The sequence below is a fragment of the Petromyzon marinus genome, chromosome 21 (assembly GCF_048934315.1).
Source record: "Petromyzon marinus isolate PM22_M1 ecotype Great Lakes invasive population chromosome 21, UKy_Petmar_22M1.pri1.0, whole genome shotgun sequence".
In the NCBI taxonomy this organism is placed as follows: Eukaryota; Metazoa; Chordata; class Hyperoartia; order Petromyzontiformes; family Petromyzontidae; genus Petromyzon; species Petromyzon marinus.
In genome coordinates this window covers 15065552-15090184 of record NC_133687.1, presented here as the reverse complement: position 1 = coordinate 15090184, position 24633 = coordinate 15065552, and the positions used below count along the sequence as shown (strand labels likewise).

General features: G+C 53.6%; 1 protein-coding gene across 1 annotated transcript in view; it reads left to right on the top strand.

Moving 5' to 3' along the window:
• The first annotated feature begins 538 nt into the window (after window positions 1-538).
• Window positions 539-24633, top strand: part of LOC116944545 (anoctamin-1-like) — a 74306-nt gene continuing 50211 nt past the window's right edge. The window contains exons 1-8 of the mRNA XM_076068631.1: window positions 539-1105; window positions 5238-5343; window positions 6351-6452; window positions 9170-9315; window positions 11258-11312; window positions 11801-11852; window positions 12998-13053; window positions 14736-14777. Coding sequence (XP_075924746.1) covers window positions 858-1105; window positions 5238-5343; window positions 6351-6452; window positions 9170-9315; window positions 11258-11312; window positions 11801-11852; window positions 12998-13053; window positions 14736-14777 — 807 coding nt within the window. The 5' untranslated portion in view covers window positions 539-857. The remainder of the gene's footprint in view (window positions 1106-5237; window positions 5344-6350; window positions 6453-9169; window positions 9316-11257; window positions 11313-11800; window positions 11853-12997; window positions 13054-14735; window positions 14778-24633) is intronic.

Here is a 24633-nt window from a genome sequence, read left to right as displayed (position 1 = left end):
CCACCACCACCTCCACCACTACCATCTCCATCACCACCTCCACAACTACATCCACCACCACCACCTCCCACCACCATCACCACCTCCAAAACTACCTCAACCACCTCCACCACTGACACCTCCACCATCACCACCTCCACAACTACCTCCACCACCTCCACCATCTTCATCACCACCTCAACTACCTCCACCACCACAGTCACCTCCATCACCACCTCCACCATCTCCATCACCACCTCCACAACTACCTCCACCACCACCACCTCCACAACTACCTCCACCACCACTACCATCTCCATCACCACCTCCACAACTACCACCACCACTGACACCTCCATCACCACCTCCACCATCTCCATCACCACCTCCACCACCACCTCCACCACCACCTCCACCGCTACCATCTCCATCACCACCTCCACAACTACCTCCAACACCTCCACCACCTCCACCACCGACACCTCCATCACCACCTCCACCCCCTCCACCCCCTCCACCACCACCCCGCCCTGACTTGCGCTGCGTGCACCCTCCAGGAGGGTTCGTGCGCCGTGCACTCCGCCAGCGCCGGGGCCGCCGCCGCCGCCGCGGCTCCCCGCCGGGACGGCTTCTTCAGGGACGGCGCTCGTCGCGTGGACTTCGCCCTCGCCTTCGGGGCGCCGCGCCGCGGACCCGACGGCGTCGGCGCCGCGCGCTTCTCCTCCTCCGTGCGCCGCGCCGCCTCGCGCCGCCTCGCGCCGCCCTCCTCCGTCTCCTCCTCGGTGCTCCAACTGGAGCCCGAGAGGCGCCTCCCGCCGGGGCTCGCCCTGCAGCCCGTGGCCGAGGGGGCTCCGCTCCCCTCCGCTTCGACGACCACGATGACGACGACGCAGCAGCAGCAGCAGCAGCCGCCGGGAGTCGTCACCACCTCGTCGTTTTTCATCGCCGCCACCGCCGCCTCCTCCACTGCCTCCGCTGCTTCGCCGTGGTCGCCCCCCGGGGCGGGCTCCGACCAGGACTGGCGGAGGGACAAGGAGCCGCTCCCGGGGGGCGGTGTGGGGGGAGACGCGACCTCGCGGGACGGCAGTGATGACATGGTGGACCTGGAGGCTGCGTCCGACGTTGGGTGAGAACGTCTGTCTGTCTGTCTCTCTCTGTGTCTCTCTGTCTCTCTCTCTCTGTCTCTCTCTGTGTCTCTATGTCTCTCTCTCTGTCTCTCTGTCTCTCTCTCTCTGTGTCTCTCTCTGTGTCTCTCTCTCTCTGTGTCTCTCTCTGTGTCTCTCTCTGTCTCTCTCTCTGTCTCTCTCTGTCTCTCTGTGTCTCTGTGTCTCTCTGTCTCTCTGTGTCTCTCTCTCTGTGCATGCTGGGAAGAGTGTGTGTCCTGCACAATCTCTGTGCACAGGGTACTGGGTTTTATCTCCATCTTGACCCTCGCCTGAGCAAGAGTTAACTTACCTTTGGTGGTCATTCTCTCGGTTTTTTTTATTTATTAAATCGTATTGTGTCGAACAACCTTCTCCCCTTAACTGTGAGTATTGTTACTTCACGTTCTGCTGTCTATTTTCTGCTTTTCTGGTGGTTTTCCTTCGTCTCAACAACACACCATCACCACCACGCCCCAGGTCTGCTTGGTTTAGCAGCCTGGAGCCTCTCTCTCTGATCCACTCCTTCCCTTACAGCACTCCGTTTTTCTCTCTTGCTGTCTTATTCATCTTTCTCTCCTCTTCTTATTCTCTCTTGTGAATAACATTCTTCGTCGACTTTTCTTATCACTCCTGTTGTACTGCTGCCGTTCATCATGGCACAGTACGACAAGATCGAGTCTCTCTCTCGGAGGAATGCAGTCATTTGCTTTCCTCCACCCGAGACCGCCATCGAGGTCGTCATTGCCACGGTGGTCGAGCGCGTCGGCCTGGCCGGCATCTCCATTGCCCGGCGACAGAACCGCGGCGTGGTCATTTACATGACCGAGGAGAGTTTGGCGGCGCGCCTCGTGGAGACGGGACTCGACATCGAGGGGGAGCTGTTAGTGCAGTTCACCCCTCTCTCTTCTTCACCCGCCATCAAAGTGCTGATCTCCAACGTGCCACCCTTCCTCAAAGGCACCGAACTGCAGCGAGACGTACAGCGGTTCGGCACGATCGTCTCGCGCATCATCAATGCTGGCACACATCATGTCGCTTCAGCGACAAACCTTCATGATCTTGAAGGACAGTAACACGGACCTCAACGTGACCTTCAAGTACACGATCGAGGGCTACGTCCACACCGTGTACGGGTGTGGTGGTGACAGCCACGCCTGGAAAAACTGCCCGGCCAAGGAAAAGGAAAATGCTGCTCAGCCTGCACCAACACACACAGTGCAGCAACAACAGAAGGCGCAGCAGCAGCAGCAGGACGATCCACCGCTGCAGCAGCTGCACAACAAGCAGCAGCGACAGAACCAGCAGCAGCAGCAGGAACGTCCGCAGCAGCAGGACCCCGCTGACTCTGCGGCTGACTGCGCAGAGTCAGCGACTGACGGCGAGTGGGATGGCTTCACCGTCGTTCAGTCACGAAAGCTCAAGGCTAAGGGCGGCCCTGCAGCGGCAGGGCGCGTTGCGACTCTTCCTAAGCTCACGGCCATCGCCGACAACAACAACGAGCCGGACGACCGCCCAGATGCAGCAGCAGCGCGTGGCGATGAGCCCGAGCCACGGGACGCGGTGAACACCGCTGACGAGGCCCACCTGCCGGACGACGCCGAGGCAGAGGGACGACCACCGGACCCGGCCTGGAACGACAGGGGGGGCTGCAGACCACCACCACCGCACTTGACGGTGCCACGGCGCTCGAGGGCGCCGGTCAACCCACCTCCTCACCCGATGAGGTGACGGCTGCAGAGCCTGCAGAGGAGAGCCACCCCGAGCCCAACGAGACCCCGGCTCTGTGTGGATCGACAGAAGAGGTGGCCGCCGAGCCTCACGCGAGCACGCACGAAGACTCTGATGATGAGCAGTCGGAGGCTGATGTCGACGACAACGCGAGTGAGATGAGTTTCTCGCAAATTTAGGGAGGAGCGGGAATACGCACCCTGCGAGATCCTCCACTTCCTCCAATCCACCTCCAGGAAGCGTGGGGTCAGCATCGAGGCTTTTTTCCCCAATGTGCTGGTCTTCTTGAAAGAACCACAGAAAATATATCGCGAACCGCAAAAGTTTGCGTTCAGCCCGCAATAATGCTACCGACTGAAAGCGTTGGTGCAAAAAGCGAAGAAGAGCTCTTCCCTTCCAAAGTGATCCTCTGCAGCCACTGCCAACACCTAATGCCATGGCTTCGGGTGTCAAGATAGCAAGTCTGAATTGCAACAGTGCTCGCAGTGCCAAGAGGTGGCACCGCGTCTGTTGCTTTCACAGCGACCAAAAGGCAGACGTAACTTTCCTGTAAGAAACGTACCTTGACGCCACTCTGCAGGAACTAACTTCAGCACCTCATGGGCAGCCAGTCCTTCTTCAGCCACGGTGAAGACAACCTCGCTGGACTCGCGATCGTGTTTGGTCCAAAGTTTATTTCTGAGAGCGTGGTCTTTAAAGAAATCGTGAAAGGACATTTGATTTCGGTGGACTTTGTGTTCAACAACACGAGGCTGCGGTGCGTCAACTTGTACGCACCGAGCAGGAGCTGCGAGAGGAAGCTCTACTTCTCCAGCATGCCGCCGGACACCCTGGAGCCGGCGATGCGGACGACGTGCTCACGGTCATTGGGGGAGATTTCAACTGCACCCTCGACCCGGCTCTCGACCTTGTGAAGAGCCGCAACCGTCACCCCAAGTGGAAGACCGCGGCCGAGATCAGCGGCACCGCGGGGCTCCGCTTCATGCTCGCCGGAGAGAAGCTGTTGCGGGAGGCGCTCGCAGCAATGCGGGAGCTGCGGCTGAAGCTGGAGGCACCTGAAGACAGCGGCGCCGCACGAACTTCCTCCTCCTTCCCGGAGTTGCGCATCTCCTGCACCCAACCTCTCGGGCGCTGTGACTTAGGAATTAGCTAATCAATTAATTATTTAATGTATAAATAGATGTGTTTATTCGTTGATTAATTGGCCAATCAATGAATGCATTCATTGAATGAATGCATTCATTGATTAATGAATGCATTAATTGATTAATACATTGTTTAATTGTTTGATTTATTAATTAATCAATGAGCGGCGGCATGCGGCAAGGAGCGGTGCCGCGTTTCGCAATCGGAAGGTCGCGAGTTCAAATTCCAATTCGGGGGGGGGGGGGTGAAGGGGGAGGTGGAGAGGCTGACTCGGCCCATCCTCCCTCGAGGATCGATACATTTAGTACCGTCAACGCCCTGTGGAAAGTCAACATTGGGCGTCAGTCCTATGAATAGGCTCGCGCCTCTGGTTGCCATGTGCACGTGGAACGCATTTCGCACCGTGCGTAGCGCGCTCATCAGACGTGCGGGGGAAAAGACAACAAACTAAACGCAAAAGAGCAGCTCTGAAAAAATTAGTTTGTCAATCTAGATGATTTAAAAGTGCATAGCTCCAGTAGCTTCATAATATCGGAAGGAAGAGCGTTCCAGACGGCCACAGACGCGCATTTGAAAGCGCGCGATGCATTGACCGTCTTTCTTTGGCGGCTAGCGTGATGGTTTTTGCTCTTTGATGAGATGCGCAGGGTATTGTGGTTCATTTGTGGCAAGCACTTTGTGTGTGATGAGCGCGACCTTACAACAATCTATAAGCACTTTGTGTGTGATGAGCGCGACCTTACAGCAATGTGTTCGTTCGGCAACCGGAAGCCAATGCAGCTCGGCGAGCACTGGACGGACACGGTCGGACCGAAGCGAGTAATGTTCTCTATATGATAGTCAACCCAAAGTGCAATCTTCAGAGCTGGAATTTAGCCAAATCAAGTAACAGAAACACATTTCCTGTAGTGGTGCGGTTTTTTTTTGTTTGCGTGACTGCCTCGATTTGAAACCAGAATCTCAGCGGTATCAGGTCAGCGCTCTGACTTCTGAGGCACCTAGTCACCTTTAATGCCATCTCTCCAACTCCACCTTATCTTTATTGTCAGACGTGATATCATCATCATCATCATCATCGTCGTCATGGTAATTTGAATCACCGTGTCCCATTCCCATCGCTGTCTCAGTCTCCATCTTCAATGCACGTCCTGACCTCGTCCATGGCCACGTTCTTCATCGGTGCCTCCACGCGTCCACCCTGACCCCTCCCCCCCCCCCACTCCCTCGGGGTGCCCGCAGCTATGTCCCGCTGGCTGAGGTCCACGACGAGGAGAAGCGCGCCCGGAGGGACGAGTTCGAGGCGCGGCTCTTGGAGGCTGGACTCGAGCTGGAGCGCGATGACGAGGTGAGCGTCACGCGCGTGGTTCACGTGGAGGCGTGCCAGAGGGTGAGCGTCACGCGCGTGGTTCACGTGGAGGCGTGCCAGAGGGTGAGCGTCACGCGCGTGGTTCACGTGGAGGCGTGCCAGAGGGTGAGCGTCACGCGCGTGGTTCATGTGGAGGCGTGCCAGAGGGTGAGCGTCACGCGCGTGGTTCACGTGGAGGCGTGCCAGACGGTGAGAGTCACGCGCGTGGTTCACGTGGAGGCGTGCCAGAGGGTGAGAGTCACGCGCGTGGTTCACGTGGAGGCGCGCCAGACGGTGAGAGTCACGCGCGTGGTTCACGTGGAGGCGTGCCAGACGGTGAGAGTCACGCGCGTGGTTCACGTGGAGGCGTGCCAGAGGGTGAGCGTCACGCGCGTGGTTCACGTGGAGGCGTGCCAGAGGGTGAGCGTCACGCGCGTGGTTCACGTGGAGGCGTGCCAGAGGGTGAGCGTCACGTGCGTGGTTCACGTGGAGGCGTGCCAGAGGGTGAGAGTCACGCGCGTGGTTCACGCGGAGGCGTGCCAGAGGGTGAGCGTCACGCGCGTGGTTCACGTGGAGGCGTGCCAGAGGGTGAGAGTCACGCGCGTGGTTCACGTGGAGGCGTGCCAGAGGGTGAGCGTCACGCGCGTGGTTCACGTGGAGGCGTGCCAGACGGTGAGCGTCACACGCGTGGTTCACGTGGAGGCGTGCCAGACGGTGAGAGTTACACGCGAGCGCGTGGAGGCGCGCATGCGATGCTCACCTTGACAATGCATCTCATTATCATTGCAGTGGCCTAGCGCGTAATGCGTGTGTGAGAGATAACCTGCAGAACCGTACACCTGCAACACCAGCAGCAGCAGCAGCAGCAGACTCCGCGTCTCCACTCCCTCCCCTCTCCATACAAATTATTACCGCTGTTTGTCGCCTCGTCTCTCCCATCTCCACCCCCTCCCACCTCACCCCCTCCCGCGCCCCCTGTCCGCCCCCACCCCACCCCCCGCCGGCAGGCAAGGCGGCACGGAGGCACGGTCTACGTGCGGCTGCACGCGCCGTGGCACGTGCTCACGCGCGAGGCCGAGCTGCTGAAGCTCAAGATGCCGACAAAGAAGGTGCCACGTGCCATCGAGCGAGCGAGCGAGCGATCGAACGAACGACCGAACAAACCAAGCAATCAACCAATCACCACGCCCCCTTAGGCCCTTGTGCTGTGAGGTCACGGGCTGCGTGGGCGAGGCGCTCCCACACGTGGCGCAGTATCGCAACGATTCGCCCGGGGCGCCGTTTTCGCGATGCAGCGTTGGCGCATGCCACGCGCAGTCCCTTCTCACTGTAATTTTATCTTCAGAAATGTGTCCGAAACCTGCGACTATGATTATAGCACGATACCGTGTAGGGGCACGACAATGAAGGTGGAGGGTTTACGGAGAGACGTAACGTGTACCCTTAGTGGCAGTGTCGTGCGCCGGTAGCCGCTGCCCTCGGCCAATTCAGCGGTAGCAGAGTTCTGGAAAAAGATCGAGAGAAAGACTTGGAGCCCTCGCACGTACGTGGCTAATCTATGCGTTTGCAAGGGATCAACTTATCCATCTAGGACCGCATTTCATTCCACAATGGCCTTGTCTCAGCTGTACATGTCAGACGCGAGAATTTGAACGCTACTTGCAGCTGAGATTGCCGTGTTTTTTTTTATAATCTCCCCTACTGAGACCAAAAGGGAGAATAGGTGAGAGTCAGAAAAACACATGCAGCAGAGAGAGAAACACGTGTCAACTGCATATAACAAGCGCTTACAACATCTAAAAACCTCGCGCAAAGACCGCGTTCGGATGCGAGAAGCGAACGACGTTCCGTCGCTCTCTGCCCGTTCCCCATGGATCGCGCGTCCCACCCTCGCACACGCGAGATCAATCGCGATGCCGCGATTAGTAAAACCCGCACGTAACGCGGCTTTAAATAGTCGGGATAGATCCGGCAGTCTTACATTCGCCCCCTCCCCCTGTTTCTCCGCTCATTGTTGTGACCTCGGCTTGCTAAATCGGGATACCTTCCACATTCAACAGAGGAACAGCAGAGGAAATTACGGCCGATTCTAAGTTTGTCTTCAAAGAGTTGCGGCGCAATGAACCGTCCCTAAGTTTATCTCGTTCACTCGCACCGGGTTCGACCCCCTCGACGCGACCCGATACACACACGCACACACCACGCACACCACACACACCACACACCACACCACACACACACCACACACCACACACACACACCACACACACACCACACACCACACACACACACCACGCACACCACACACACCACACACACCACATACCACACACACCACACACACCACACACGCACACACCACACACCACACACACCACACACTCCATACACCACACACACCACACACCACACACGCACACACCACGCACAACACACACCACGCACACCACACACCACACACACCACACACACACCACACACGCACACACCACACACCACGCGCACCACACACCACACACGCACACACCACACACCACACCACACACCACGCGCACCACACACCACACACACCACACACACGCACACACCACACACACCACACACACACCACACACACCACACACTACACACACTACACACACCACACACACCACACACACCACACACACACCACACACACACCACACACACCACACACACACCACACACACACCACACACTACACACACCACACACTACACACACCACACACACCACACACACCACACACACGCACACACGTGGCATTCCTCCGTGGCACGCTCAGACGTGAACTCTGGATTTGAAGAGTGCTCTCCCCCTTCATCGGTGACACTGCTTGGGTGGCACCTCCCGTTGCCAGAGACACTGGCAACAGCTCCCCTCTCACAATGGAGGTGTTTGTGGGTTAGACAGCGCAGGTATAAATGTGCCGTTAAACCAGCACACCGGTTGTGTGTTGGCGAGCAAATCCACAACATTTACTATCTGAGTACGACGTTTCGCCAGTAATTACAACCGGCATCATCAGGCGGCAGCCAGATTTTGTGGATAAATCCTCCTGTTTCGTTCCTTAAATAGAGGGATACATGTGATGACGTCACGTGCGGTGGGGGGTTAATGAATGCGTGTAAATTACCATGCGTGTCCACTACCGGTCGGGTTCAGTACATTAGTGAGCTCCCCTCTCGGTGGGTCTCCTCGTAACGAGCCACATGCCCCGGAACTGTTGAGAGTGATATGTGTCGAATCCATTACATCGTTGTTTGTTATTGTTGTTGTTGTTGGTACGAAATTCATCATTTCGGTATTTCTCATGTTAAATGTGCGTGTACATTTTGATTTAAAGCTTTCGTGACTGCAGGGATTCATATGCTTGGTTCTTTCGGTAAAGTCACGTAGAAGGGAAACAATAAAATATAAAGATATATTTGATTATATATTATTGGTTCTTTCGGAAAAGTCACGTAGAAGGGAAACAATAAAATAATAAAAATATAAAACAATAAAATTATCACGACGTTTCGACTGCAACACAAGCAATCATCATTATTTTATTGTTTCCCTTCTACGTGACTTTACCGAAAGAACCAAGAATATATAATAAAATATATATTTATATATTTTTTATTTTATTGTTTCCCTTCTACGTGACTTTACCGAAAGAACCAAAAATGTGCGTGTGTTTGTTTTTTTCTGATGGCGCACTGGACTCATCAATATACTTGTATGAGATTATTTGGCTGCTATAAACTTTCCGCGTGATGAGCCACTTCGTTGAGCTCATCCCCCATCCCCCCGCCCCTAGGTGTACGAGGTTCGACGCAACACGCGCCAGGCCTGCTCGTGCTGGCGCCGCGTCACCGCACTGCTGCGGCCGCGCACGCCGCAGTCGGAGAGGGAGGCGCGCATAAAACACCTGTCTCTTCCCTTCTCACGTGACAAGGAACACCTGTACGTCCCTACCAACCACCCCCATCACACCTGTACGTCTCTACCAACCACCCCCATCACACCTGTACGTCCGTACCAACCACCCCCATCACACCTGTACGTCCCTACCAACCACCCACATTACACCTGTACGTCACTACCAACCACCACCATCAAACCTGTACGTCCCTACCAACCACCCACATTACACCTGTACGTCCCTACCAACCATCCCCATCACACCTGTACGTCCCTACCAACCACCCCCATTACACCTGTACGTCCCTACCAACCACCACCATCACACCTGTACGTCCCTACCAACCACCACCATCACACCTGTACGTCCCTACCAACCACCCCCATCACACCTGTACGTCCGTACCAACCACCCCCATCACACCTGTACGTCCCTACCAACCATCCCCATCACACCTGTACGTCCCTACCAACCACCACCATCACACCTGTACGTCCGTACCAGACACCACCATCACACCTGTACGTCCCTACCAACCACCACCATCACACCTGTACGTCCCTACCAACCACCCACATTACACCTGTACGTCACTACCAACCACCACCATCACACCTGTACGTCCCTACCAACCACCCCCATTACACCTGTACGTCCCTACCAACCACCCACATTACACCTGTACGTCCCTACCAACCACCACCATCACACCTGTACGTCCCTACCAACCACCCACATTACACCTGTACGTCCCTACCAACCATCCCCATCACACCTGTACGTCCCTACCAACCACCCACATTACACCTGTACGTCACTACCAACCACCACCATCACACCTGTACGTCCCTACCAACCACCCCCATTACACCTGTACGTCCCTACCAACCACCACCATCACACCTGTACGTCCCTTTTAATCACCACCATCACACCTGTACGTCCCTACCAACCACCCCCATCACACCTGTACGTCCGTACCAACCACCCCCATCACACCTGTACGTCCCTACCAACCATCCCCATCACACCTGTACGTCCCTACCAACCACCACCATCACACCTGTACGTCCCTACCAACCACCATCACACCTGTACGTCCCTACCAACCACCCCCATCACACCTGTACGTCCCTACCAACCACCATCACACCTGTACGTCCCTACCAACCACCACCATCACACCTGTACGTCCCTACCAACCACCACCATCACACCTGTACATCCCTACCAACCACCACCATCACACCTGTACGTCCCTACCAACCACCACCATCACACCTGTACGTCCCTACCAACCATCCCCATCACACCTGTACGTCCCTATCAACCACCATCACACCTGTACGTCCCTACCAACCATCCCCATCACACCTGTACGTCCGTACCAACCACCACCATCACACCTGTAAGTGCCTATCAACCACCATTACACCTGTACGTCCCTACCAACCACCTCCATCACACCTGCCATCATCGTGACAACCATTTGTGATCACCATTTCGCAGTCGTGCCATACAACTACCCATCGAGCATGTACGCCCATTTCATCACCTCACCAAGGCATCATCACGGCAGCGATTTACCACTCCACCTCAATGTAAAATTGTAGTTGTGTCTCTATATCAACATCATCCATACGGAGAAGAATCCATTCATCTCCTGCCTAAGCTGATCACTCACTCACCTGTACGCTCACTATTCACACCCCGAGCTATAGGCTGACCATTCACTCACCTGCCCGATTTTTTTTTATCTTACCACGTGCCTCTAACTCCACTACGCACCCTCACCTGGCTCACCTGCATGTTGACCTGTGACCCCCTCCCCCACTGTCCATTCAACCCCATCGCACCTCCCTCGCCCCTTCACCTGTACCCCCTTCCCATTGGTCCCTCCAATTCTCCTCCCTACACCTCTCTCCCCCCGCCCCCGCCCCCCCGCCTCCTTCCCAACCTGATCCCCTCGTCATCCAACCCTAGATTCGATATCCGGGACAAAGACACGTACTTCACGAGTTCACAACGCAGCAAGATCGTGAGTGGGCAACACGCGCGTTGACATTTCTACTAAACGTTGTTTGGTAATGCTGCTGCTGGTTAAACGAACCAAAGGCAAAGATCCCCCGTATAACCTTCAACAGACTGCTGGGGCAAGTGCTGTTTGCAAGTACCTATGAAGGTCGAGACGGCACACGACGGGGTGGGTGGCCAGCACCATGCCAGGCCGTATTTGTCTCCCAAGCGGCGACGTTTACACACCGCACTGGGTACTCATTTAAGGCTGAGTCCACCTATGGGAGGCCTAGGACCAGATTATAAATCCATCACCAATGATTACCCGTATAGCCTTAACAGACTGTTGGGGAAAGTGCTGTTAGCGAGCACCTATTAAGGCCTGGCTAGACACACACACGTACAAACATATAAAAAACACACACATCCATACTCAGAGAGCACACTAAGACCTCAGAACTGAGCCCAAAAAGTAAATGGTGGTGTTGTTGGGTTGTTTTTTATTCCCAGGTTCGAGAAATCCTAAAGCGGACGGTGGTGACGCGTGGCAAGCACAGCATTGGTGAGCACATGGCTGCGGCCATTTTAATCAACGTCACAAGGGACTCTTTATGTCACCACTACACTCCGAAGCTCTTGCCTGAGAGAGACGAGCCATGCATGAATTTGTAGTCTTTGGGCTCGATTCGCCTGTTGAATAATGTTTGGCGATTACATTCCGAGTGGTGATTTGATTCAAGAATATATTGTGTTTATTTATTAACGCTATTCGCTCCACATTGTAAATGTTGTGTAAATGTTGTGGGTTTTCTCTCCAACGCACCGGTGTGCTGTACTAGTAACGAATTGGCACGTTCTGTTTACGTGACAAACCTTACTAGTTGGCTGGATCGGGTGATGGGGGGTTTAACGACACATTTATAGTTACACGATCTAACCCAAAAAACATCTCTTACGGACCATGTACATCGATAATATAGTTACACCTCTACCAATGACGTTCTTGCATGCAATGGCAGCGATGTGTCGAGGAGTAACTGAATGCCAATGATGAGGTTTGCTGCTTCTCATCACGACGAGAGGGCTTCAGGAGACAGAGAGAGTTTGTGTCGCTTTGCTGTTCATGCTCCGTTGAAGGAGCGTAGACCACAGTGGGGGTCACTGTGTGGGCCATAGGTTGGCTTGCATGGCCACAATTACACTCCTGTGGGATGTCTCTCATGTATCTCCATGTGTCTCTATGCATCTCTACGTGTCTCGATGAGTATCTGTGTATCTCCTTGAGTATTTACGGGTATCTGTGTACCTATGAGTCTGTATGTATCCCTTTGTGTCTCTATCATAGTGTCTCTATGACGCTCTATGCATCTCTTTATTTCTCTATGTATATATATATATAAGTCTCTACGTATCTCTATGAGTCTCTATGTATCTCTATGAGTCGCTATGTATCTCTATGAGTCTCTATGTATCTCTACGAGTCTCTATGGGGTTTACTATACGGCCCAAAGTTTGGGTTGCATAGCCACCATCGCACTACTGTTTGGCTTCTGCTTTTCATGTTCCATTCACGAAGGGGCTGTTGACCTTTCTTCATGACGGGGACGACCAACGGAGAGACTAGAATCTCGACAAACGCTCCGAGTGAAACCCTAACCACCTGTTCCCCTATTCAAGATATTTTCCATTTGCCGCGCGTGCGCCCAGGTCTCACGCGTCTGCTGGCCAGCGGTGTGTACAGCGCCGCATACCCACTCCATGACGTGAGTCCCGCTGCCGTCACCACCCCCCCCCCCCACAGCCCCCCACCCCCCACATCCCCTTCACCAACTCGCACTGAGCAGCACGCTGGTGGTGGGCGGTCGAACATGCCCCCACCAACAAACAAAGAGTTGAGAAATCCAATCGTGTAAATCAATTTTACTGAGAACGTTCCCAATTTCTCAGACCACTGGTGCCGAAAGGGCTACCTTCCGGGTTTTCTGGAACACTTTGTTACGTGAATGGACACCGATGCCCATCGACCTATGTCCAGAACATCCAAATGCAGAAACACGACAGACAGGAAGTCGTCGTCTAACGCGCTCGTAGATGTGTTCCTGAAAAGCGCCACGTTAAGCGAAAAAAAATTCTCCATAGGCAGTGTAACGACAGAGTTTAGCGCAGCTCAAGAAAGTGCCTCGTCGTCGGCGCACACCCCGCGTCATAACGGTGCACGCCCCGCGTCATAACGGTGCACGCCCCGCGTGGTAACGGTGCACGCCCCGCGTCATAACGGTGCACGCCCCGCGTGGTAACGGTGCACGCCCCGCGTGGTAACGGTGCACGCCCCGCGTGGTAACGGTGCACACCCCGCGTCATAACGGTGCACGCCCCGCGTCATAACGGTGCACGCCCCGCGTGGTAACGGCGCACGCCCCGCGTGGTAACGGTGCACACCCCGCGTCATAACGGTGCACACCCCGCGTGGTAACGGTGCACGCCCCGCGTGGTAACGGTGCACGCCCCGCGTCATAACGGTGCACGCCCCGCGTCATAACGGTGCACGCCCCGCGTGGTAACGGCGCACGCCCCGCGTCATAACGGTGCACGCCCCGCGTCATAACGGTGCACGCCCCGCGTGGTAACGGTGCACGCCCCGCGCTGCGTGGAAAGTGTTTCCCAATGGAAGAACCGCGTCATAGCGCCAAAGCATTGTGTCTGTGCTGTTCTGCACCACCGTACGTAGGCAACCGTGGTAATTATCGGAGTAACGGGAGTGGGGCGACTAACGCTGCACTAAGACCGCGCGCTAAGCGAAGACTTTGCCGTCGTACTCTTGGGAAAAAAACACAGCGTGCCCTCTGTTCCCCGGGGGGTATGAATGCTGAGACGCGATCCGTACCGTGACACCCGTGGAAACCGGGCTACGAGCCATGCACAGCAGGCAAGGTGCAGGGGATTTTGAGAAGGGGGCGGAGAGGAGCGATTGAATCGGTGCGAGGGAAAGTTTTTAAGGTGTTGGCACGACGAACCCCTCTCACCCACGGGGTCGGGATACACCTCCGGCTATGAATAGGCGATGTAAGTGATGCCGCTGTTCCATGCCGCCCCGAACTCCAACCCCCTATCGCCCGGCACGGTGCCACGGTGGGATCGATCCCGACCTTGACGTCTGCTGATTATATTTTGAGTTTGCATGTTCTCCCCGTGTGTTGAGATGAATCGACACGCGTTTAGAGTATTTGGCTGCTGCTATAAATGTCCACACGACGATGAGCCACTTTGTTGAGTTTGTCATTTGTGGTAGCCAGGTCGCTTCTGAAAAAGAGCTGTATAGCTGAGTGGGGCCTTACCTGGTGAAATAAAAAGTTCTTGTTACGTTTGTTTTTTAAATCGCCCTGCCCTCTCGCCCACTTCACTAAACCTCCCTCCCTGTTACCCTCTTGTCCGCATGTCTTCGCAGGGAGACTATGACGTCACCACGGGCCCCGGCAACGACAGGAAGGTGAGCAGGCTGCTATTGGCGGTTGTAGCACGCGGTTGGGTGGGGGGCACAACACGTGACCTCACCTCGGTCTCCCCCGTAGTATTTGGGCCCCACGGTGGTGAGATGTTTACTCCCTCCCCTGGTATACAGGAGGTTGTGGCTTCGATCACAACCCTGAAGCTTGCTGTATATTTGGAGTTTGCATATTCTCCCCGTGGTCGTGTGGATTTTTCTCCGGGTCCTCCGGGTTTTCACTCCACATTTATGAATTTCGACATAATCAGCCTATTCGTTAACTTATATCATTTGTGTCCAGGTTGCATTTGAAAAAGAGCTGTATAGCTCAGTGGGGCCTTAACTGGTAAAATAAAAAAGAGTCAAGTGGTTAATAGTATTTGCCCCCAATTGAATCGTGCCCGTGAATGTACCTGTGTTGTTTATCCCATTATATGAGTTGACGTTCGTGGTGTGTGGGTGCCACAACATCGTTTCCGCCCTGCCACTTCGTGTGGCTGCTGTTGTTGATGTATCGCAACAGCTGTGATGTGACATTGAGGTGGTTGAGGAGTGGGCAGGGCCGTCCATAGGGGTGGGAGGGGGTGCGGGGCTCGGGACGAATCCCACTGTGGGCCCCCCTGACGCCTTCAAACTCAACCGGAAGTATTACCACTGACAATGTGACGTCGAAGCGCGGGGCCCCCCCAAGACGCAGGGCCCTGGGCGGTCACCCCCATTCGCTGCGTATCCTAGGGACGGATCGGGGAGTGGTGCATCGATGGCCCGATTAGCACGGTGGGCTACGTACGATGCAAAAAAAGTTCATCATACATACATCATCGCTGCGGAGGTGACGTCTCCTTCGTTGGGATGTAGCGGATCACTGAGTCGCTCGATGTTTCATGGTTTTGTTCGGGTGGTGACCGCAGTCTCCCCGTACTGACCACAGAGTTTTGTACATATCCAATTGTGTGAATCATCATCATCATCAGGTATCCGCATCTGCTGCTGCTCCTGCTGGGGATGATGCAGTTTAGTGCCTGTGGCCCAGAAGATTCAGGGGAGATCGACGTCATGCAGGGATCTTCTGGGTCGTCTTGGCTTTCACATGTTTGTGACTTCTTGTGACCTCCACTCTGCTCTCCAAGCTGCATCATCAGGGTTTTGTAGTTGCATTGTTTAAGGCTGAGTGCGTCTGACTGCATTTCACGCATCGCAATTTCGAGCATGCCGGCGTTTAAAGTTAACAGCAAAACTGGCTGAATGAATGAACTTGACGACGTTATTAAACTAAGGCTGACAACTACCAACGACAACTAAAAACAGCTAAAGGTCCGTGCTGGAGAGATCCACGCTCGACCTTGGAATTGCACCGAGAGACAGAAAGAGGTGCATGCACGTGGCGTCGAGAGCACACGCAGACCTTATCGACGCCACTCAAACGGTTACGTAAGCGAGCCTTGGGCATTAGGTGTCGTGCCTGGCAGGGATGATCGGGATGATGGCTCGTGTGTCGGCATACTGTGGATTGTTACATCACCGGGCCGTGACACATGGAGGCAGCCTGGCGAAGCCTTCATCCAGAAGTGGATCGATCAAAACTGATGATGATAATGATGATGAATTTGATTATGGTGGTGGGGGCGGTGATGTTATCTTGGCATCGTAAAGCATGCTGGGATTGCTGCAATGCTTCGCTGCTGGACTCCTGTGCGTGTGTGTATGTACTGTGTGTGTGTATGCACCGTGTGTATGTACTGTGTGTGTATGTACTGTGTGTGTGTACCGTATGTGTGTATGTACTGTGTGTGTACTGTGTGTATGTACTGTGTGTGTACTGTGTGTGTGTACTGTGTGTATGTACTTGTGTATGTGTACCGTGTGTGTGTGTACTGTGTGTGCCGTGTGTGTGTACTGTGTGTGTGTATGTACTGTGTGTGTGTACTGTGTGTGTGTGTACCGTGTGTGTGTGTACTGTGTGTGTATGTACTGTGTGTGTACTGTGTGTATGTACTGTGTGTGTATGTACTGTGTGTATGTGTACCGTGTGTGTGTATTATGTGTGTGTGTACCGTGTGTGTGTGTACTGTGTGTGTATGTACTGTGTGTGTACTGTGTGTATGTACTGTGTATGTGTACCGTGTGTGTGTATTATGTGTGTGTGTACTGTGTGTGTGTACTGTGTGTGCCGTGTGTATGTACTGTGTGTGTGTACTGTGTGTATGTACTGTGTGTATGTGTACCGTGTGTGTGTATTGTGTGTGTGTGTACTGTGTGTGTGTACTGTGTGTGTATGTACTGTGTGTATGTGTACCGTGTGTGTGTATTATGTGTGTGTGTACTGTGTGTATGTACTGTGTGTGTGTGTACTGTGTGTATGTATGTACTGTGTGTGTGTACCGTATGGGGAATCGAAGTGTAGATCGATAATGGAGCAGTCAGCGCGCTGCGCTACGAACCCGGCGGCCAGAATTCGATTCCCGCCAATCCGAGTGGAGATTATCTGAACCGGTCCTGGGCCTCCCCGAGGTCGACTCAACCGCAAATGAGTACCTGGTGCAATGTATAGACATCGTCACTAGAGAGACAAAGGCGGCCGGGCGTGGTGCTAACCACCCACCCCTTTGCGTGCCGTGTTGGCCTTCATAGCTCCTACTCGCTAACAGCACCCCAGCCTCTCCTCTTTCTCCTGGCATCTCTCTCTCTCTAACGACGTCGTGTCGATGATGCGGGTCGTACGACCATACTTCACCACCCTGATCAGTGCAAGGTTGGTTTCGGATGGCCCTCCACACCCCCCATGGAATCAGGTTCAGAATATCGGTTCGCTCCTGGCGTTGGCCACGGACGGGAATCGAACGCAGATCTGCGAGTTGGTAGCACGGTGTGTGGCCCTCTCCTCCCACGTCTCCCTCCCCCCATCATCATATCTCTCTTCTTGGACTCCCACCTCTCTCCAGGCCCCTCGCTCCATCCACGTCTTCATTGCTTCTTTATTCACTCTCTCTCTCACTCTCTCACTCTCTCTCTCCCTCTCTCTGTCACTCTCTCTCACTCACTATCTCTCTCACTCTCTCTCACTCTATCACTCTCTCACTCTCATGTCCCTGTCGCTCTCCCTCCCTGGAGGCCCGGGACACGCCGTGCCCCAGACGTCTTCTGGTGTCATAGACCCCTCTGCCTTTGCAGGGCCGCGTCACACACCCACACACACTCAGCTGCATCATCAGCAGCATCAACAACATCAACAACAGCAGCATCATAATGATCGGCACCATCATCAATATCATCACCAACAACACCATCATCAACAGCATCAGCAGCATCATCAGCAGCAGCATCAGCAGCATCAACAATGTCATCATGATCGACACCGTCATCAGCATCACCACTACCAACATTATCATCATCATCAACATCATCATCACCAACAACTTAATCATTAACATAATCAGAATAAACCACATCTACTAAATCGTCAACATCAGCATTAAGAACATCTACATCAACATCTTCATCATCATGATCACCAGCAACATTATCACCAACATCGTCATCAGCAGCAGCAGCAGCAAGATGGCCAGGTTGTGGCAATAGGGTTCATGGGTTCATGTACCCGCGTGTGCGAACCTTTGAGTATCCTGTTCTCGTACCGTAATGCGCGTGCCTCCTCCAGATTCCCCGAGTTCCCTTCCGTGTGAAAACGACAAACACATTACGTTGGCCAAACGTCCCCGATGCGAGACTTTCTTGAACATGAGTCACGTGACGTCGGCTCTCCTGCATACATCGTCATCTTCTTCGTCTAAGTTCTCATTACCTGCACCACAGCCAAACACCACGACGCCTCTCTATGTTTACAATCAACAACAGCAAATCTCAAAACATTCGCCAATCGCACTGTGGCCTTAAAACAAACAAATATATGAGGTTTTTGTGTTACATCGCGTAAATATATAAATGTGTCGTTAAAACTCGCCACCACCCGACACAGCCAACTAGTAAGGGTTGTCATGTAAACAGAACGTGGCCAATTCGTCACTACCATTGGAACCTGCTTTGCCAGTAGCAAAATATGATAATTGTTTTTTTACCCTTTTATCTGGCAACAAAACTGACACCTTTTTTACAAGGAGTCATGTTTGCATTGACCACAATACCTGCGGTCTAAAATGCAAACAAAAAACATAACTCTGATAATGTATGCACTGTCCTTGAAATTGATTGGCCCACACCCGAGACAGCTTTCCTTAGAGCCTAGTCTCACATGGTGTTGGACCAGATGACGCCAAAAGGCGAGCGGTCTAAGGCGCTGCGTTCAGGTCGTAGTCTCCCCTGGAGGCGTCGGTTCGAATCCCACTTCTGACACCAAAGTGTGGGGGGCGCGGGCCCTCGGCTCCCCCTCCGGGGGAGGGCTGCAGGCTCCGGACTCCTCGCTCGTGTGAGAGCTCGTGGGGAGAGGGCTGCCGCTCCCCGGCTCCCCTCCTCGCGGCCGCAGCCCCTCGGGTCCGCGGGTCCTGTTTGGGGGCACAGCTCGGGGCTGGCGCACGACTGCCTGGAGTCAATCCGTCGCTTCTCAGCCACTCAAACGCGACGTATCCGCTCACAACCCCGCGCACCACTCGCACGTGCTGAACCTGGGGTCAGGGGTCAGAGAGCAATGACGTCCTTCGCACACGCGTTGCCACCGAGGGCGGGCAATGGAAATTGTTTAAAGGGCTGCGGGGCGGGGATTCGGAGTCGGTCGTAGGGCGACACACCAATCGCACGCGCGAGACGGGGTTCGGGGGTCAGAGGGCAGGGACGTCACTCGCACACGCGTAGCCGATTGGGGGGTTGTCTCGGAGATTATTTAAAGGGCTGTATGAATAATCCCACGTGTACCCAGGCGAGTCCACCATCGCTCACCGCGGGCACACGCTGAACAAAGGCCGTAAGGATAATCTCGCGTGTACGCCGCCCGTTTGCCTCACGCACACCTTAAACACAAGGGCGGATGAGTAACCTCACGTGCCCCTGTACGAGTCCGTCGCCGCTCGCCACACGCACACGCTAACCACGAGTTACACGCAGGGGCGAGCGCAAACACGTGGGTAAATACACACTCGCGCGCAAACACAGGGTATAATGACGCAGGAACCCCGGTCGGACGCGCACACAATGGCCGCCTCAACAGAGTTACCCGCGCGCAAATCCCCGTACTACGACAAGCAGACTCACAGCACCATGCGCCCGTTCCACACTCGCAGAAACCACACGACAAGGTTTATTTATCACTCACGATTTATTCCCTGCGTGTCTGCGCGCTACTATCACCCAAATCAGTATGAGTCAGCAGGACAGGTCTAACCTATCTCCCGATGGTCTAAACCCGATCTACCTCGTCCCCTTAGAATCAAACTCCCTAGGATCTTACCCTAAATCCCAACTCTCTCTTGCGTACTCACGGTTCGGCTCGGATGGGCGGGAAGCCGTGGAGAGGCGAGGCTGCACGAAGTCCTCGCTGGGAACGGGGCCTGGCTGCGCTGAGACTCGTCTCACGGACGATCCAGTGGCTGGCAAGGTGACTACCACGGCGTCATCTGGTCCAACACCATGTGAGACTAGGCTCTAAGGAAAGCTGTCTCGGGTGCGGACCAATCAATTTCAAGGACAGTGCATACATTATCAGAGCTATGTTTTTTGTTTGCATTCCGACCGCAGGTATTGTGGTCAATGCAAACATGACTCCTTGTAAAAAAAGATGTCAGTTTTGTTGCAAGATAAAAGGGTCAAATTCGTCACTAGTACAGCAACACCGGCGTGTTGGAGAGCCCAGCCACAACATTGATAAACTTTAAAGGCACAGCGGTGGCGGTGTTGTTATTGACGGATGTGTTGAGTTCGTTGCTGTTGTTATTTCTTTATTTTTTGACCTCGACGCCGCTGCAGCATGAGCAGCGAACCGATTTGTTGTGAAGGAGCGCGGTGGGTGATGGATCGCGCGCATCCTCGGACAGGAGATCGCAGACACGAGTCTCGCGAGAACATTCGTTTACACTGCAGGCGGGGGAATCCGATGAGCTATGAAGCTCTTTCACTCACAGATGCCCAGTCGGGGCACGTGGTCAGAACGTTACAACAACAATCACAAAACTCACAAACACGACAGGAGTGCAAGAGTATAGGAAAGGTAAACAAATCACTGATAATTAAAAAAAGATAAATTAATACAACTAAACTCTTTTTATCTTACCAGGTAGAGCCCATTAAGGTGTTAACTTATTTCTCTGAAGTGACCTGGCCACAAATGATAGCTCATCGAAGTGGCTTATCATGTGCAAATGTAGAGCAGCCAAACTATCTAAATAATCTAAAGTCTAGATTATAATTAGATTCTAAACGCATGGGTTTCTTAACATGCGTATAGAAACTCAGGCAGGCAGATTGCGGACTCGCTCGGGACACTGTGGGTGGGGGTGGGGGGGTGGTGATCAATGGGCTGCTCCGGGCCCGCTGTGCATACCTCTGCGTGTAGCCACGGGGTGTTTAACTACTGACCCCGCGTGTGCTATTACGTACACACCTCGTGCTGATGCACAATGCCCATGGCGGTGACCCATCATTACAATCATCATCCTCGTCCCACACGGGGCAATGCCTGAATGTCTACCACGTTGTTCGTTATAGTTATTGAAGGATGAAAAAGGATGTGATCATAATCAGGATTATTAGACTGAATATGTTTTGTGAAATGAACTGTTAAATATATTACGTAATGAATGTTCTTATTTGTAACGGTGCTCATATCAATGTGCTTACAGTACTTCAAAGTCCGGTAGGTGGCAGCTACCTGAACACCAGAATGACATAGCCAGCGTCTCGGGCATACAGTAGTCATAATAACAATAATAACAATAAGTACTTTTGTAAAGGGGCATTTCATCCGTAGATCGCGATGCGCCACCGCGTCTGGATAGCCAGAAATTACACAAAACCCGTAGGGTGACGGCCAGATCGAGGCGGCAGAGGTGAGTTCACAGAGGTGAGAATTTCAGCCGGACGTAAATATAGCTAACGATTCGGATTGCCTTATTAGCAAAGGCAAAGCACCTCCGATTCGCACGGTTGGCTGCGTACGGTGCGAAAGAAGTTCAACGTTCATACAAGGCGTTTCAAAGCTTGGGAAACGCACATTGGGGAAAATCCCGATGACCCCTGCAGGAACAGAGCCTCGGAGTCCTTAGCAGAAGACGATCCGAAGATGTCAGGGACCTGATTGGAGTATAAAGATGGATCGGTTCCTGCCAATATTGCGGGGCTAACCCATTGAGCGCATTGTAAGGGCAGGATCTTATAGTCCACTCGGTGCTGGACTGGTAGCCAGTCGAGAGACAGGAGAGCAGGTGTGTGATGCTGCTGCTGCTGCTGATGTCGGTGTGACGACTAACAGCTGCATACTGAACGAGCTGCAGAGCCGAGCCAGCGCCTCAGTAATTTGCCACCGAAGTTGCAGGACACGTGGGTGTGCGTGTGTGTGTGCATGTTGAACTTCTTTCGCACCGTACGTAGCCAACCGCGCCAATCGGCAGTGCAGGGGAAGGACAACAAACTAAACACAAAAATCGGTTCTCAAGCAATGAGTTCGTCAATCGAGCTTAACCATCGATCATGATGCGTGCACCCGCAACGCATCGATTTAAGACTGCATGAGATTGCCGCTACATTCAAGATAAATTCGCAGACAACACTGCGCCTCCATCATATGTCCATCTCTCCACATACGGTGACAAGATGTTAACTACCTATGCAGGATGTCGGGGGCTCGGCCGACCCTGACGCCTGCTGCTGTATATTTGGACTTGGCGGTGTCTCTCTCTCTCTCCGCGTGGTCGCCTGGATATTTTCTTTCTCCGGATCCTTCGGTTTTCCCCTCCACATTTAGATACACGCATTGAGATTATTTAGATTATTTTGGTACTATAAATGTCCAAATGACGGGCCACTTTGTTGAGCGATCATTTGTGGCCAGGTCGCTTCTAAAAAAATAAGTTCATACCTCAGTGGGCTTTGCCTGGTAGGATTGGGGATGGTTTAGTTGTTGTATTTGTAGGCGTTTGGGTGATTTATTTACCTCTCTTGTACTACCATCGTGTTTTTGTTTGTTGTTGTGGCGTTCTTACCCCGTGCCCCTACTGGATTTCTGTGAAGAAGAGCTTTATAGCTCATCGGATTCCTCCTCCGGTATGAATCAACATTCTGATTCTGAACTCACAGTCATTCTTACAGCCACTTCATCTCAGCTGCGCGGGCCGGCCCTCCTGGAGGCGCATCAGTTCCGGAACACCGATTTCGAGTGAAACCACAAACCCGCACCGGTTTAGACGTGATGCCGTCTCATCAGCAGGGCTTAGGCTCGCTTCTTGCATCAGTGCTGGCGAGCTGCCAGACCTCGCAGACAAGGAAGCAATCCCTCTCTCTACGATGTGGGGGGGATGGGGGGGTCCCAGTCAGACGCACACTTCTGCAGTCTTGATACACCACGGTTACTGTGAGTGTCGTGTTACTTTGAGATACGTGTATGGGTGAGTCAAGTGGAGGAATTGTCAAAGGATGTTTCTGTTTACCGTTTGAGCTACGAATTACGCAACTAACCACGTGCCGACTTGAAAGCGTGTCATGAGAAAGCGTTGTGTTCAAAATTCTCATCACTTGCGATTAGCACGATTGGCTACGTACGGTGCGAAAGAAGTTCAACACGAGGCCCATGGTGTAAGGCAAGCGTAGTATCCAACTGGTAGTATCCACTCTATCCACCTCTACTGGCCTCTCTTTTGTGCTGTGAAGTAGGGCTATTGTCCGAAACGTTGTATTTTATGTTTCACCGTCTGCGGCGACACCACAGTGTTATTGACGAGCGCGTCGAGTTTGGTGTTGTGGTTTTGTGGTTTTGTGGTGTTGTGGCCCCAGCAGCAGCCACCAACGAACTTGTGAACGAGATTCATCTCCAGCACGGCACAACTTCTCAGCCGAGTTCATTCCCATTTGTTGAGCTCACCGTCGATACCCTTCATGGTTGTGAGCATTGCGTTAGGTCCTAGACGGCCTTCAATCGTCACTTCCTTGATGACTCAACCGTGGTGGCCAAGAGCCGAAAATTAGCGGTGGGTTCCGCAAAGAGCCGAGTGTGTGTATGTATATTTATATATTGACATTTTGTCCCGCCACGGGAGACATTCGTTATCCTTTGCTACCACTGTCGTAGCAGCGCGTCCCGTGGTGTGATGCCCCTCCAGTAGAGCCCACGTGGGTGGATCAATCCCGCGGTGTGATGCCCCTCCAGTAGAGCCCACGTGGGTGGATCAATCCCGCGGTGTGATGCCCCTCCAGTAGAGCCCACGTTAGTGGATCAATCCCGCGGTGTGATGCCCCTCCAGTAGAGCCCACATGGGTGGATCAATCCCGTGGTGTGATGCCCCGCGGTAGAGCCCACGTGGGTGGATCAATCCCGTGGTGTGATGCCCCTCCACGTGGGTAGATCAAGGAGCCATCCCGCGTGGGGGCTCGGGAGACGCCGGTCGGCCACGGCTGGACTAAGGCAAGTGGCTAGTCCTTAACTCGCTCGTGCAACGAGATGTGTAGCTACGGATACAACGTCAATTACGAAGGATGAGCGAGAGAGAGAAAGAGAGCACGTGCGGTAAAAGGTGCCTGCAAAAAGCGGTACAGCAAGTAGGTCTCACGATCTACAGCTGTGCGGATTGTCCCCGCCCTGAGCATGCAGCGAGTTCTCTACGCGTCACAATAATGAACAATAAAAAATAATTCCTTTAACAAAATAAGGAAATTCACATTCCCCCCCACCACCCACAAGTCGGATGCTTTCGCGAATAATTGA